Genomic DNA, 17,296 nt, shown 5'->3' with positions numbered 1-17,296 from the left:
TACTTTTGTAAGAGGCAGGAAAGATAAAGGCCCAGAAATTCGGGTCCCAACGCGTGAGTACGGACGGAGTACTCACGCGTGGACCCGATGGAAGTGCCGGTTTCTTGCATGCACTACACATGCGCAGGAAACCAGCATTTCCGATCCTCTGAACCAAGGGGTTCAGAGGTTGAACGCGTGCGCGCAGGAGTCTGCGCGTGCGCGTTGAACTTCCTCTTTTTTTACAGGTTTTTCCGTGTGTGAAGGCCTCTACATTTTACACATTAAAAAACCAGATGTAAGGACTTCATTTTAAAAGGTAAGTGGTCAATTAATTAAAATTAGAACATTTTTTCCACAGGTTTATTATTTTTAAATACTTTACAGTAAGGTAAGTGTATTTTTAGCCCCGATTTTTAATAAAATTATTTTTTTCAAAATTTAAATTATTGTTTAAAATAGTTATTTAATGTTATTTATAGTTGATTTAAATAGTGTGATGTTTTATTCAAATTTATTTTAAGGTTAAGTACTGTTTTGGGCGCCCGGAGTTTTCATGAGTTTGACAGTTCTTTCTGTCAAACTCATAAATGGGCTTTTCCCTCCTCCGATTGGTTGCCCAGTGCTCACATGATCCCAGCAGACGCATCGTACTAAGTACGCCGCTGGATCACGCAAGCACAGCGCGCCGGGAGCTGGACCGGGCCACAGAGAGGAAACCCACGCAGGCCCAGGCCTCAACTGCCGGCGCGCTAGGTAAGTGTAGGTCGGGGGCTTGCACCCGCGGGAAGCCCCCGACATGAATTTCTGGGCCAAAATGTTGCAAATGGGAGTGGCAAAAATCATACTGCATGAGAAATGGGGGCAGGGATAATTATCTGAAATTGTTGAACTCAATGTTGAGTCCGGCAGGCTGTAAAGTGCCTAATCGAAAGATGAGGTGCTGCTCCTCGAGCTTACTTTGAGCTTCATTGGAACAATGTAATAGGTCGAGGACAGAGAGATCAGAGCGGGAGTGAAGCGGTGAATTAAAGTGAAAGGCGACCAGAAGCTCAGGGTCACCCTTAGAGACTGAATGGAGGTGTTCCACAAAGCGGTCGCCCAATCTGCGTTTGGTCTCCCCAATGTAGAGGAGACCGCATCATAAGCAGCGAATACAGTATATTAAATTGCAAGAAGTACAAGTAAATCGCTGTTTCACCTGGAAGGGGTGTTTGGGGCCCGGGATAGTGGGAAGGGAGGAGGTAAAAGGGCAGGTGTTGCATCTCCTGCGCTTGCAATGGAAGGTGCCAGGTGAAGGAGAAGGGCTGTTGGGGGTGATTGAGGAGTGGATCAGGGTGTCGCGGAGGGAGCGGTCCCTTCGGAATGCTGAAAGGGGAGGTGAGGAGAAGATGTGTTTGGTGGTGGGATCACGTTGGAGGTGCGGAAATGGCGGAGGATGATCCGTTGAATGTGGAGGCTGGTGGGGTGAAAGGTGAGGACAAGGGGAACCCTATCGTGGTTCTGGGAGGGAGGGGAAGGGGTGAGAGCAGAAGTGCGGGAAATAGAACGGACACAGTCAAGGGCCGTGTCAACCACAGTAGAAGGGAATCCTCGGTTGAGGAAAAAGGAAGACATGTCGGAAGCACTGGTATGGAAGGTGGCATCATCAGAACAGACGCGGCGGAGATGGAGAAACTGGGAGAATGGAATAGAGTCCTTACAGGAAGCGGGATGGGAGGAAGTGTAGTCCAGGTAGCTGTGGGAGTCGGTGGGCTTGTAGTGGATGTTTGTCGAAAGCCGATCGCCAGAAATGGAGACGGAGAAGTCAAGGAAGGGAAGGGAAGAGTCAGAGATGGACCATGTGAAGGTGAGGGAAGGGTGGAAATTGGAAGTAAAGTGAATGAACTTATCTAGTTCAGGGCGAGAGCAGGAAACGGCATCAATACAGTCATCGATGTACTGGAAAAAGAGGTGAGGGAGGGGACCTGAGTAGGACTGGAACAAAGAATGTTCCACATATCCCATGAACAGGCAGGCATAGCTAGGGCCCATGTGGGTTCCCATAGCAACACCTTTAATTTGGAGGAAGTGAGTGGAGTCAAGGGAGAAGTTGTTCAATGTGAGAACAAGTTCAGCCAGGCGGAGGAGGGTGGTGGTGGATGGGGACTGGTTGGGCCTCTGTTCAAGGAAGAAACGGAGCACCCGAAGGCCGTCCTGGTGGGGGATGGAGGTGTAGAGGGATTGGACGTCCATAGTGAAAAGGAGACGGATGGGGCCAGGAAACTGGAAGCTGTTAAAGTGACGGAGGGCGTCGGAAGAGTCGCAAATGTAGGTGGGAAGAGACTGGATAAGGGGAGAAAAAATAGAGTCGAGATAGGAAGAGATAAGTTCCGTGGGGCAAGAACAGGCTGAAACGATGTGTCTACCAGGGCAGCCCTGTTTGTGGATCTTGGGAAGGAGGTAGAAGCGGGCTGTGCGGGGTTGGGGGACTATGAGTTTGGCGGCCATGGAGGGAAGATCTCCAGAGGAGATGAGGTCAGTGACACATTTGGAAACAATGGCTTGATGCTTGCTAGTGGGGTCATGGTCCAGGCGGAGGTAGGAGGAGGTGTTCGAGAGTTGGCGTTCAGCTTCCGCATGGTAGAGGTCGGTTCGCCAAACAACAACAGCACCACCCTTATCAGCAGGTTTAATGATAATGTTAGGGTTGGATCGGAGAGAATGGAGTGCTGCAAGTTCAGAGGGAGGTAGGTTGGAGTGAGAGAGGGGAGCAGAAAAATGGAGACGGCCGACGTCACGTCGGCAGTTAGCAATGAAAAGATCTAGAGAGGGCAAGAGGGAGGGGTCCAAGTAGAATGAGAATTTAGAAAGCGAGAGAAAGGATCAGCCGTGCGGGGGGAAGACTCCTGGCCAGAGAAGTGGGCACGGAGACGAAGGCGACGGAAGAAGAACTCAGCATCGTGCCGAGCTCGAAATTCATTCAGATGGGGGCGTAGGGGGATGAAGCGCAGGATGAGGAACTTCAGTTACGTGGATAGACTGGAGAAGCTGGTCTTGTTCTCCTTAGAGCAGAGAAGGTTGAGAGGAGATTTGATAGAGGTGTTCAAAATCATGGGTCTAGACAGAGTAGATAGAGAGAAACTGTTCCCATTGGTGGAAGGGTCGAGAACCAGAGGACACAGATTCAAGGGGGTCGATTTTAACTCAGCCGTGAGGCGGGCTTTGAGGCGTGTGGAGGTTAAAATTGCAAAAACTGGGGGTCGGGACCCCCCCGCCGCCTGGTTCCCGACCCCGAGCCATTTTAACCGAGGCGTGTCTGATGGTCCTGAATCAGTCCCGCCTCGAACAGGCGGGACTGGTCTTTAAGGCCCTTAATCAGCAATAATTGGCCTTTATAATCCCATTTTAACAGGCTCTTGCATTTTTAACCCTTTTCCCACGTAAAACACGCCTGGTGGGGATCACACCTGTGAAACCTGGCGTGAGCACTATTGGCTTGCTGACTATCAGCTGCAGGTCAACCATTAAAGAGGAGATTTGATCAGTCATCATTTGCAGGTGGCAGGACTTTGTTGTTTCAGGCCTGGGGCAACTTTTACCAGGCTTAACCACACCTGTGGAAGGTTGGAGCCTCACACACATCTCCAGTGTGACCTCCTGGGAAACCCCGCTCGCCACCTTCACTCAGCGCTTCCTCAACGGAGGCATATTCCAGAAGCATGGGAGCCATTTATTTCCTTCCCTTCTGGGCATTAGATGAGCTCGAACACCAGCAGCAGCAACAGGAGCACCAGGCTGCTGCTCACCCACCTGAAGCTGCACAGGCCAGAAGGGGCCAGCGCTTGGAAGTGGCTTGAGAGCATCTTGCTGCACATCAGGGGGCCATGGGGACCCGTATCTGCATTGGCAGTCCTACTCAGAAGGACTTCCATGAAGGTCTGGTTTCTCTGTTCAATAGATGCCCATCGCTTCTCAAGAGATGTCCTTCTATTATGAACTCTCACCATGTTTTCCATACCCTGGCGACTTATCTCCTCCATGGAGGTTGCCATCCTTTCCATGGTGATGCGTTCATGCACCAATGACTCCACAAAGGCTCTGCTCATGTTCGCTATGGACTCCTCCATTCACTCCACACTCACATCGACCCTGGAGACAAAACCTGCCAGAGACTCCTGCATCTGTTCCTGGAGTTCCAGCCCCGCTGATCTTATGGATGGACCCAGAGGCAGAGGGTCGACATGCAGCTGAGCCGAGCTGGCAGAGTCCTGCACCCTCCGACTAGCACTCTCCACTGCTGTCCCTGTCTCCACAATCTGCTGATGCTCACTTGTGAGCTGTGATACACCAGGTGACAACACTACTCTATGTCCCGAAGGTCCCACCGAGGTGTGAGTGTCTGCGCTGGTGCTGGGTGCGCTGAATTCTGCTGACGCTGTGCCCTCAAAGGTTGCAGATTCCTCTGAGGAGTCTGGAAGCTCAGGCTCTTCCTCCTGGGCAGTGAGGATAGGGGCTCTCGATGGTCCTGTGGGGGAGTAAAGGAAAGAGTTAGAGATGTGAGGTCAAGGTTACATGCACATTGCATATTGCAGATGATCATAGGTCCATCTGTTATAGCTTCAGAATCATTATCAAGATTCAAGATTATTTTATTGCCATATGTAACTGGTACAATGGAATGCTTACTCCCCACTCACTCCCACAATATAAGTATAAATATAAAAAGCAAAAATAAAAACAAGTATAAATATAGAAACAATAAGCAAATAAGTATAGCAATGACAGTCCAAGTTGCAGGACATGATGAATAGTGCAAAAAGCCTCTGTTACCACTGGAAGTAATAGTAATGTAATATGATAAGTATATGGTAGTATAATATATATATTTTATATATAAATAAGTATAAGTTAAAATGCAGTGTGCAATGTACAAATGAGTTAGAAGTTATATAAGTTATAAGTTAAGGTTGAGGTACAAGAGTCCTATCACAGAAATCACAGAAATCACAGAAACCCCACAGTGCAGATAGAGGCCATTTCGGCCCATCGAGCCTGCACCGACACATATCCCACCCTATCCCCGTAACCCCACGTATTTAATCCCCCTAACACTAAGGGTCAATTTATCATAGCCAATCAACCTAACCCGCACATCTTTGGACTGTGGGAGGAAACCGGAGCACCCGGAGGAAACCCACGCAAACACGGGGAGAATGTGCAAACTCCACACAGATAGTCACCCGAGGCCGGATTCGAACCCGGGTCCCTGGTGCTGTGAGGCAACAGTGCTAACCACTATGCCACCGTGCACACAGTCCAGTGATCAAGAATGTATCAGCGACTCATGCAATGTCAATGAGAGAGATGGAAAACTATTCTGTCACCAGCTTGCTGTGATGCACCCGTCTGTCCGTCCCCCACTTGCGCCTCATCCTCCAGTCCTACGATCTCCAGGACCGCCTCCTCACAGGGGGTGAGGTGGGCTACTGAGGGTGGCCCTCCTCCTGTCCTCGCTCCTTCTCTTTTATTGTGAGCTCTCTTTTCCTGCAATGAGGGAGACAAGTGGAGTTTGAGTGAGAATGAAGGAGTGAGTGTAGAGAATCCATAGCATAGATGCTTAGACGGAGACAAAGATGGAGTGAGGTGGCAAGACCAAGGGCCCTCCCTGTATGTTGTCAATTGTTTTCATAGCATCAGAGTGATAGGGAGTGTGAGGGCTGCATAGTCAAATAGTTAGGTGAATGTGAGAGGGAATGGGTAAGGGTACATGGATGTCAGTGTCAAGTGGGATGTGGTGGAAGAGATTGCTAAAGCTGAGTGCTGGTGAGGAGAGGCAATGGAGATCAGATTGAGAGTGATGGGAACTTCATACTCACTTTTCCAGTGTGCTGAAGGTCATGAAATCTCTTCCTGCACTGTATCCAGGTTCTGCGGGTAGCCAATAAGGAGTTGACCTCCTCTGCCACTTGCAGCACGCAGCCTTTGTCTGCTGGGGAGGCATCTTCCTCCCCGATGAAGGGAAGAGCACCTCCTTGTGAGCTCTTGCTCCCTCCACTAAAGCCTGCAGGGCAGCGTCGTCAAAACGGGGTGCAGTCCTCGGTCTTTCTCTTGCCATTCTGCTTCCAGCTCAGTGTATCAGCAAATGCCAAAAGGTTGGCAGCCTGCAGAAGAAGCAAGGCTTGTTGCAGACCCTAAATGCAGCAGCAATAATGACGTCATATTATGCGACTTTCTGACTGGAAATACTCATTTGTCAAGGGTTCCCACACATTGGAAATCAATTGGCCAATTGAGTTAAAATTGCATCAATCTCACACACCCATTTAGATTTGTGTGGGAAACACCAAATTCGGGGAACCCGACAATTCCCTGCACCCGAGTTAAAATCGTCCCCAAGGTGTTTGGCAAAAGAACCAAAGGCAACATGAGGAAAAGCCTTTTTACGCAGCAAGTGGTTAGGATCTGGAATGCACTACCTGAAAGGGTGGTAGAGGCAGACTCAATCGTGGCTTTTAAAAGGGAATTGGATAAGTACCTGAGGGGAAAAAATTTGCAGGACTACGGAGAAAGGCCGGGGGTGTGGGACTAGCTGAGGTGTTCTTGCAGAGAGCCGGCATGGGCTCGATGAGCCGAATGGCCTCCTTCTGTGCTGTAACCATTCTATGATTCTTTGATTCTAAGCGACCAACGCTTACTTTTGCTACTCTCTTCCTTTTTACATACTTGTAGAAGCTATTACAACCTGTTTTTATATTTCTTGCTAGTTTACTCTCATTCTATTTTCTCCCTTCTAACTTCTTTAGTTAGCCACGGATGGATCACTTTTCCCGTGGAGTTTTTATTTCTCAGTGGAATGTATATTTGTTGAGAATTTTGGAATATTTCTTTTAATGTTTGCCATGTATGGCTCAGTGGCCATAGCTATAGGTTATATTGGGTCACGTGTAGTTCAACAGTCAGTCTACAGTCACTGAGCTTGAACCGCTGCAGTCCGTGTGGTGAAGGTACTCCCACAGTGCTGTTAGGGAGGGAGTTCCAGGATTTTGACCCAGCGACGATGAAGGAACGGTGATATATTTCCAAGTTGGAACGGTAGCATAGTGGTAATGTCATTGGGCTAGTAATCCAGAGGCCTGGACTAATGATCCAGAGACGTGAGTTCAGATCCCACCACGGCAGCTGGGGAATTTAAATTCAGTTAATTAAATAAATCTGGAATAAAAAGCTAGTATCAGTAATGGTAACCATGAAACTATCGGATTGTCGTAAAAACCCATCTGGTTCACTAAAGCCCTTTAGGGAAGGAAATCTGCCGTCCTTACCTGGTCTAGCCTATATGTGACTCCAGCCCCACAGCAATGTGGTTGACTCTTAACTGCCCTCTGAAATGGCCTAGCAAGTCACTCAGTTGTAACTAACCGCTACGAAACAAAATAATAAGAATGAAACCGGACAGACCACCCGGCATCGATCTCGGCACCGGCTACGGACACGGCACACCCAGCCCAGTCAACCCTGCAAAGTCCCCCTCACCAACATCTGGGGACCTGTGCCAAAATTGGGAGAGCTGTCCCACAGACTAGCCAAGCAACAGCCTGACATAGTCATACTCACAGAATCATACCTTTCAGCCAATGTCCCGAACTCCTCCATCACCATCAGGACAGACCCACCAGGGGTGGCGGCACAGTGGTATACAGTCGGGAAAGAGTGGCCCTGGAAGTCCTCCATTGACTCTGGGTCCCATGAAGTATCATGGCTTCAGGTCAAGCATGGTCAAGGAAACCTGCTGCTGATTACCACCTACCGCCCTCCCTCAGCTGATGAATCAGTACTCCTCCATGTTGAACACCACTTGGAAGAAGCACTGAGAGTAGCAAGAGCACAGAATGTACTCTGGGTGGGGGACTTCAATGTCCATCACCAAGAGTGGCTCAGTAGCACCACTACTGGCCGAGTTCTGAAGGACATAACTGCCAGTCTGGGCCTGCGACAGGTGGTGAGTGAACCAACAAGAGGGAAAAACCTACTTGACCTCGTCTTCACCAATCTACCTGTCGCAGATGCATCTGTCCAAGGCAGCAGTGACCACCACACAGTCATTGTGGAGACGAAGTCCCGTCTTCACACTGAGAACACGCTCCATCGTGTTGTGTGGCACTACCACCGTGCTAAATGGGATAGATTCAGAACAGATCTAGCAGCTCAAAACTGGGCATCCATGAGGCACTGTGGGCCATCAGCAGCAGCAGAATTGTATTCCACCACAATCTGTAACCTCATGGCCCGGCATATCCCTCACTCTACCATTACCACCAACCCTGGTTCAACAACGAGTGTAGAAGAGCATGCCAGGAGCAGCACCAGGCGTACCTAAAAATGAGGTGCCAACCTGGGGAAGCTGCAACACAGGACTACATGCATGCTAAAAAGCGGAAGCAGCATGCTATAGACAGGGCTAAGCGATCCCACAATCAATGGATCAGATCAAAGCTCTGCAGTCCTGCCACATCCAGTCGTGAATGGTGGTGGACCATTAAACAACAAACGGGAGGAGGAGGCTCCAAGAATATCCCCATCCTCAATGATGGTCGAGCCCAGCACGTGAGTGCAAAAGACAAGGCTGAAGCATTTGCAACCAACTTCAGCCAGAAGTGCCGAGTGGATGATTCATATCGGCCTACTTCCGAGGTCCCCTCCATCACAGAAGCCATTCTTCAGCCAATTCGATTCACTCTGCGTGATATCAAGAAACGGCTGAGCACATTAGATACAGCAAAGGCTATGGGCCCCGACAACATCCCGGCTATCGTGCTGAAGACTTGTGCTCCAGAACTAGCCGCGCCTCTAGCCAAACTGTTCCAGTACAGCTACAAAACTGGCATCTATCCGACAATGTGGAAAACTGCCCAGTTATGTCCTGTCCACAAAAAGCAGGACAAATCCAACCCGGCCAATTACCGCCCCATCAGTCTACTCTCAATCGTCAGCAAAGTGATGGAAGGTGTCATCGACAGTGCTATCAAGTGGCACTTACTCACCAATAACCTGCTCACTGATGCCCAGTTTGGGTTTCGCCAAAACCACTCAGCTCCCGACCTCATTACAGCCTTGGTCCAAACATGGACAAAGGAGCTGAATTCCAGAGGTGAGATGAGTGTGACTGCCCTTGACATCAAGGCAGCATTTAACAGAGTCTGGCATCAAGGAGCCCCAGTAAAACTGAGGTCAATGGGAATCAAGGGGAAAATGCTCCACTGAATGGAGTCATACCTAGCACAAAGGAAGATGGTTGTGGTGGTTGAAGGTCAATCATCACAACCCCAGGACATCGCTGCAGGAGTTCCTCAGGGCAGTGTCCTAGGCCCAACCATCTTCAGCTTCTTCATCAATGACCTTCCCTCCAACATAAGGTCAGAAATGGGGATATTCGCTGATGACTGCACAGTGTTCAGCGCCATTCGTAACTCCACAGAAAATGAAGCAGTCCATGCCCACATGCAGTAAGACCTGATTGACGTTCAGGCTTGGGCTGATAAGTGGCAGGTAACATTCGCGCCACAGAAGTGCCAGGCAATGACTATCTCCAACAAGCAAGGGTCTAACCACCTCCCCTTGACATTCAATGGCATTACCATCGCTGAATCCCCCACTATCAACATCCTGGGGGTCACCATTAACCAGAAACTTAACTGGACCAGCCACATAAATACTGTGGGAACAAGAGCAGGTCAGAGGCTGGGTATTCTGCGGCAAGTGTCTCACCTCCTGACTCCCCAAAGCCTTTCCACCATCTACAAGGCACAATTAAGGAGTGTGATGGAATACTCTCCATTTGCCTGGACGAGTGCAGCTCCAACAACACTCAAGAAGCTTGACACCATCCAGGACAAAGTAGCCCGCTTGATTGGCACCCCATCCACCACCTTAAACATTCACTCCCTCCACCACCAGCGTACCGTGGCTGCAGTGTGTTCCATCTACAAGATGCACTGCAGTAACTCACCAAGGCTTCTTCAGCAGCACCTCCCAAACCCGCAACCTCTTGTTTAAGCGATCACAGGGGATATGAGGTCTGCTTATGGAAGTGGCCAGTGACACCGAACCCCCAAAAATATCTAGTGTAAAGAACAAAAATCATGCGCTGCCATTGGTTTGATTGCAGTTACCTGCACAGTTTCTGTCACTCCTTACTGGGGTATGATTTCACTGACACTGGAAACCCTCTGGTATCTCACTTGACTGGCCTTTCTTCACGTGTGAGCCTAAACAGGGTGTGTTGGCAGGCTATTTGAGGGAGAGTTGGAGCATCGCAGCTGCGCCCAATCCTCTGCCCACCCAATAGCCAGCCCTTTCCAGTGGAGTTAACAGATGACGATCAGCAAAGGGAACCCAAGTTCTTTCCCTCCCACCCCCACCCCCTCAATTAGCGTGAGACATGGAGGCCAGTTTTACTTCCCCTCACTGCTGCTTTGGCTGAAATCAGGTAGCTCTTGTAGGGGTCAAAACTGGGACCAACTTGAACTATATGCCTCAGCAGCGCACCTACCAAACAGCATTTACCCACTGAGCCACAAGGAAAACTTACATTTCCATATTTAAATTTTATGCTTGGTATTGCAAAAAGGAAGTATCACTTGTGGCCAGTAAACCACCAGCTGAAAATCTCAGCCAGATCATTGGTGTATCTAAGTCATGCTATTAATGATGTACTTTGAACTTTGTGACATTTTAGTTTCTATAGCAAGCCGGCTGTATTTATGTCTCGTAACGAGACATCCCAGTAACACATTTATAATTGTGACATTACTTTTTCTAGGAATCTAAGGGAAAGCTTGGTCCTGGAGATGAGATTGTCTTGATTAATAGCACCCCAGTCTGCAGCATGTCTTACCAAGAGACGTGTAACTTTATGTACGACCTCCCACCCTCCATCACACTAGATGTGCGGAAACCAGTATCAGGTAAGCAAAAAGTTGGGTTTTTCTCCAAAGATTGTGTTTGTAATTGTGGAAAATACACGGTCTTCATGAAAAAGTGTATACAAACAAAGCAAAATGCTTGCATAAAGCAAGGAGATCATGCATTCCAGTGCAGTTTCATATTACTTGCACAATCATCTAATTATATCCTGAATGCACCCACTAGTGTTGTCTAACTGCTATTCTGTCTGGCAGATTATTGCAAACATTATCACTAATCGAGTTAATATTTTAGTTGTATTTATTAATTTGCATCTTTAGTATTTATTTTAGGCTTTTATTGGTCAGAAGCAGAAAATGAGGAAAACAGGTGTTAAAGAAATGTACCAAAGTGTCTTAAACCTCTGCTTTTTGGGACAGCTGCTGAAATTACGCACTCTTCTGCTCATCTCTTACACACCTTTCACAAAGACCCTGTCTATGAAGCTGATGTCAGTTATTTTGTTGACCTGATTAAATCCAGTCAATAAATCGGTAAAGTCAATGTTCCAACCTGGTTATGTATAGTTAATGTTTTGCTGAAAAGCTTTGTGTTCTCAAAAGTTTGCCAACAAATTTTGGAATATTAATTAATTCTTGAATTATCCAATATCTGGCATGTATTTAAAACCAGATAACTATTCTCTGCTGCAATCTCTCTCTTTTTCTCTCTCTTTTGCTTTCTCACTCCCAGAGCAGATTCAGGAAAAAACTAGTCTTCTAGTAAGTGAACCTTCTCTCACCTCTAACCAGCATCACAGAATTTCTTTTCCCGCTCTCTATTTTATCAGTGTTCCTATGGTGCAAGAAATGGGGCGTGCGGGGGATAAATCAACGGCAGTCAGTGTTTTAACTCCTGGGTTTCGGCTGGCTTATGAGGCCCTTGCAGCAAGCTGGCGAGGGCCTCATTAAAATGCTATTTTAACTTTGTGTTGGGGCGGGGTGGGTGGGGCAGGTCAACGTCTACTGCCGGCCTCACCAGGGAAACCAGGTACAAAGGAGCACAGGCCCAGAAGAGGGCCAAAAAGATGTCATTTAAAAAAAAATATTTCCTTGTGAACAGGATTGCTCCATTATCTGTGTCTCAGACTGACTAGACCCCAGTCAAATAAGGGATATTTGTTATTTCTATATGGGGATGAGGAGAGCAAATTAATCCTGGTAGGTCTTAGTCTATTCCTGGCATCCTATTACAGAGCGCATTGACAGAAGACAGGGAGCCAGACTCTCATCCACCCACATGGCTGGGTAGTGCTGCATTGCACATAAGGCAAGGGGGAAATAAAGAGGGTTTTAAGAGGACTGCAGAGCTTCTGAGTTAAGCCATTGTGTTACTTATTTAAGCGCTTTGTGATCAGAGTTGCAGTGTAAACCAATGGAATCCGCTGACTGTGGCACAAATAGAGCGCTAACAGAAAGTGCCGTGAAGTGATAAGATACGGGTTCACACTTCCACTACTTTCTGCAGCCATTCCTAACTCTATCGTAGCAAAAGCCAAGCACTTCTCCACAAAGAGGAAGAGAAAATTGGAGTACTAGTATATGAATATGTGTTAGCCATGGCTTAGTGGTAGCACTCTCACCTCTGAGTCAGATGTTTGTGGGTTCAAGCCCTACTCCAGAGACTTGAACACATAATCCAGGCTGTCACTTCAGTACAGTACTGAGGGCGTGCTTAAGGTGCTGTCCTTCGGATAAGACGTTAAACTAAGGCCCTGTCTGCTCTCTCAGTTGCATGTAACAGATCCCATGGCACTATTCGAAGACGAGCAGGCGAGTTTTCCTGGTGCCCTGGCCAATATTTAACGCTCAACCAACATCATTAAAACAGATTGGCCTAGAAATTCAGTTTGGGCCCGCCAGCTGGCGTGCGCCCAAAAGTTAGCGCTGCGCGCAGTGCCAGTTGCGCCCGTGAGATATTCAGTTTTAGCGCCCCAAGTCAGAACCGGGCGCTGTTCCAGGGTGTGCCCGCCTCCGCTTGGGGCGCTGAAACTGAATTTCAGCGCTCTAGGTGCCGCTGCGCCACCCGATGCGGTGCGGCAGGCTGCGGTACTGCAGGCCTCCTCCTTCTCTTAAGGTGGAGGTGCCTGCAACGGGGAGATCGCCGCTGGATTGTGCCGGCAAATGAGCCCGGCACCACGGAGAAGTGCCGGGCTCGCGGAAAGCAGCCGGCAATGCCGCGGGGGGGGTGGTGGAGGAGGCCAGGGAAGGAAGTGCGGGCAGGCGGCCGCCGAAAAAGCGGCCGGCCGCACCTCCACCTTTATGCGCCCCACTAAGGCTGCAGGAAGGCCCTGGTCTCCGGATGTTAGTAGCGGCCGCCACGGAGGAGGCGGCCGCAACTAAATATGGGGGTCGGGGCGGTAGCGGGGCGGAACCGGGGCACTGCGCACACCGATGACGTCATCGGTGCCGGCGCAGCGCTACCGGCTACCGCCGCCATTACCGCGGCGCTCAATATCAGTGCTACCACCCCTACTGGCGCAAAAGCCCTCTTTGGGCGGAAACTGGGCGCAAAGCCAACTGAATTTCCAGCCCATTATGTTTTAATGGACACCCTAGTCCACTCCTCTATCACCCCCAACAGCCCTTCCCCTTCGCCTGGCACCTTCCCGTGCAAGCGCAGGAGATGTAACACCTGCCCCTATACCTCCCCCCTTCCCACTGTCCAGGGCCCCAAACACCCCTTCCAGGTGAAACAGCAATTTACTTGTACTTCTTGCAATCTAGTATACTGTATTCGCTGCTCACGATGCAGTCTCCTCTACATTGGGGAGACCAAACGCAGATTGGGTGACTGCTTTGCGGAACACCTCCGTTCAGTCCGTAAGGGGGACCCCGAGCTTCCGGTCGCCTGTCATTTTAATTCACCGCTCCATTCCCACTCAGACCTCACCGTCCTCGGCCTCATGCATTGTTCCACGGAAGCTCAACGTAAACTCGAGGAACAGCACCTCGTCTTCCGATTAGGCACTTTGCAGCCTTCCGGACTCAATATCGAGTTCAACAATTTCAGATCATAACCTCGGCCCCTATTACTTTTTTACTTATATTTTTTTCCACCCCTTTGTTTTGGGTCCTCCTTCCCCCCCCCCCCCACCAAAAAAAAAACCTGGCAGCTGTCTCTTATCCTGCCAGTACACTTCACACCTAATCTCAGCTGTCTTTTGTCTCCCCTGGCCTATTACCATCTCGTCTGGTTTTGAATACCTTTTAATGTTTCTTTTACTTCTTTTGTTCAATTGCAGCCCTGCCTTCGATCTATTTTATTTCCTTTCCAGTTTTGAAAAAGGGTTTTGACCCGAAACGTCAACTCAAATTTCTTTTCACGGGTGTTGCCTGACCTGCTGAGTTTTTCCAGCATTTTCTGTTGTTAAAACAGATTATGTGGTCATTTATCTCATTGCTGTGGGACCATGCTGTGCACAGGTTGGCTGACGTGTTTCCCTACATTACAGCAGTGACTACACTACAAAAGTACTTAATTGGCTGTGAAATGCTTTGACACTTCCTGAGATTGTGAAAGGCGCTATATAAATGCAAACTCTTTCTTTATTACCTAATCAGAGTGTTAATTTCTTAAGCAAACTTGGGAGATTACTTACTCATTTTACGTTTATACGCAGCTTCCCCTAATAACGCAAGTGAGACCAGGAACTGACCATGTTAGATTTGAGGTAATGAAATAAAGTCTTCCCAATGGTATAGTGCATTGGACTACCTGTCACTGCAATGCTCTTTGGCCAAGTGCGACACTTGGTTTTCATGGTACTGTGTAATAAAGCCCATTTGGAATAATTTACCAAAAGAAAGTGATGATGTGGCCTAGTAGCACAGGATTGTTAAGAGTTCTGATGTACTGTGTTGTGGGAAGTTACTGCACTGATGCACTATGTTGTGGTGTGTTAATTTACTGATACACCATTAGGGAAAATGTCCATTCTGATTTTCAGTGTTATAGACAGGAATAATTTCCCGAAGTCTTTCTGTGCTCCCTGCAGCCACCAGAGTCAGTTCTGTGAATCCTTGTCACAATCAGCAGCTGTACATAGTGCGCACAAACACATACTTTGTATCTTCTGAGGCAGCAAATCAACTGGTGCTTGTTAACTTTACCGAGTGAGACACAAGGGGGGAGAAATTCGGTACAGCCCCATTTGGGGCGCTAAAACTTTGAAAGTTGAAAAATTAGTGCCAGGCGCTAATCATTCTCGCCTCCTGTGAAATTCAGTTTTAGTGCTCCAAGAGGGAAGTGGAGCGCTAAATCAAGTGCTAACCACTTCTCTTAGGGCACTGAAGTCTGACAGCGGGGCGGTAGCGACAGAGCGCTGAACAATTTTGAGCGCATTGTAAACAGCACTCTTTCATCACAGAGGCTGCTTCCCTCGCTTAAAGGGAAGAGCCGATGATGCTGCACAAGCTAGTTGTCGTCAGTTCTGTTTTTGCAAGGCGACCTGGGCGACTGCCATTACAGCCCCAAACACTCTCACCAATGAAACATTACAAACTTTGTGCAGGCACCAGACTGGTGCAACTAATAAAGGTTGCGCTAGCTGAAAAGCATTCCCTTTAATTACCACTCCCGAAGCGGCCAGCCGAGTTCACAATGCCTCCTCGAACTGGCGTTGTCGGTGCGAGGCAATAAAGCAGGGGGGATGAGTGAATTTTCCATCTGGGGCGATAACGGGGCGCTGCGCACTTTATGACGTCACGATCTGCGAGGTGCTAACGGAAGGCGCTAACATACCGAATTTCTAGCCCAAGGTGTTGTGTATTGCTCTCTGTGGCCTATGTTTTTCCAGACATATACAGACAGAAAAGGAACAAATGTTAAAAAGCTGGCTTCACGACACAATTTCAAACAGAGTAATGCAAGATACTGTGCATGATCTTTGTATGGTTGTGTTTATCCTGTGAGTGAGAAGGGAAAAAGACATAACAGAAAGGTCTTACTAGGTCTGAGCTTGGTACGGCCTGCTGCTTCATCTCTCCCCATTCCCTCTGTGCTCTTATGTGCCAGAATATCCAGGACAGTCTCCTCCAAGTGAATCAATGACCTATTATTTCTGAGCCCTCCTCCAGTTTGGGTCTATTGGCTTGAGATTTTGTGAAATCTTATTGTACAAACAGAGTTGAAGCAGCACCTACAAAGTGACAGGCATGTTCCATGTTCCCATGCAGTCCTACCTAGGTGTCAGTAAGTGACCATGCATCATGCAGTAGATTGTGTTACAATAGTATGATGTGTGAAGGCCCTGGAAGATGAGTATGGCAAGCTTTTCAACCGTAAGCTGCAGCTTGAATGTGTGCCCGGCTGTGGTATGGAAATACACAAGCTACAATGAAAGACCTTTTAAGTCATGTGAAGATTTGGCATAGGTGACCAGTAAACATGGAACAAGCTGGCACACAACACTTTGTGGCATGCAGTCTTGGGCTGTCTTATCTGATACAGCCTTTTCTTGCTAGTCCTTAAATTGCAGTATATTCTCCTGCATCTGTTCCTCCAGGTCCTATATGTAGTGGGACCTGGGAATTGATGCAGAAGAAGCCTGTTGAGTCTGCCCACTATCTCCTGCCAGGCATGGTGCATTGTCATCCTCTGGAGACGGTATCCTAGAGTGCCAAATCGGGCAACCCTACTCACACCACCTCATTCAGCAGAACATCCACTTTATGAGCTTTCAAATAGGGCCAGGTGTTATGCTACTCCATCACTTGCCCACAGATTCTGGTTTGTCTTTGCTCTGTTTTAGCTGGATACTCCTCCCCTGCCTCCAGACAGCCTTTGCAAAAACTGTTAATTGTTTTAAATGCAGCAGCTTTCTCCATCGTGCACAATTTTCTACCTCCGTGACATGTTGTGATCCTCACAGCGGGCTTTGCATTTTTATTTAAATCATTTGACCTTGCAATATCTGGTGACGTTTAATTTTTTTTAAATGACACTCCCAGCGTATGCCATGTACTGGTCCTGAAGACTGTACCAGGACTGGAATATCTACTGTCAAGTGAGGACAGCATTGAAGGCCTCCACCACCCCAATGTCCAATAGCCTCCTAACACTTACTGTATGGTATGAAAATTGGCCAGGCCACTTGAATAAGGTACTGGAGTGCTGTCAGTACTGGTCAAGTATACCCGCTGCCTTTTTAAGAGGGGGAGAAAGAAGACAAAATTAAGGGATACAGGAGCAGAGTTTGGTCCCAAATGGGTGAATTTTTATGGACTAGACATGGACAGCAAAATATGTATGTTACCAGTTTCACTTTAGATGGTGATATGTCCATGTTGTGTAAAGAAGTAAAATGCACAAGCGATATCAAAGATCAGGGCTTATCCAGATAAGCATCCCATAAACTGATGCATGAGGAGAG

The 17,296-nt window shown here is 48.2% G+C and overlaps 1 protein-coding gene across 7 annotated transcripts in view; it reads left to right on the top strand.

Moving 5' to 3' along the window:
- The window catches only part of pdzd2 (PDZ domain containing 2), a 569,380-nt gene that overhangs the window by 498,401 nt on the left and 53,683 nt on the right, over positions 1–17,296 (top strand). For all 7 annotated transcript variants that reach the window (XM_085973666.1, XM_085973663.1, XM_085973669.1 and 4 more), the window contains one exon: positions 10,781–10,925. In XM_085973666.1, coding sequence (XP_085829792.1) covers positions 10,781–10,925 — 145 coding nt within the window. The remainder of the gene's footprint in view (positions 1–10,780; positions 10,926–17,296) is intronic.

The sequence above is a fragment of the Somniosus microcephalus genome, chromosome 2 (genome assembly GCF_052327205.1).
Source record: "Somniosus microcephalus isolate GS21.2 chromosome 2, FLI_Smic_1.0, whole genome shotgun sequence".
NCBI lineage: Eukaryota > Metazoa > Chordata > Chondrichthyes > Squaliformes > Somniosidae > Somniosus > Somniosus microcephalus.
This window is presented reverse-complemented; position numbering and strand designations above follow the sequence as displayed.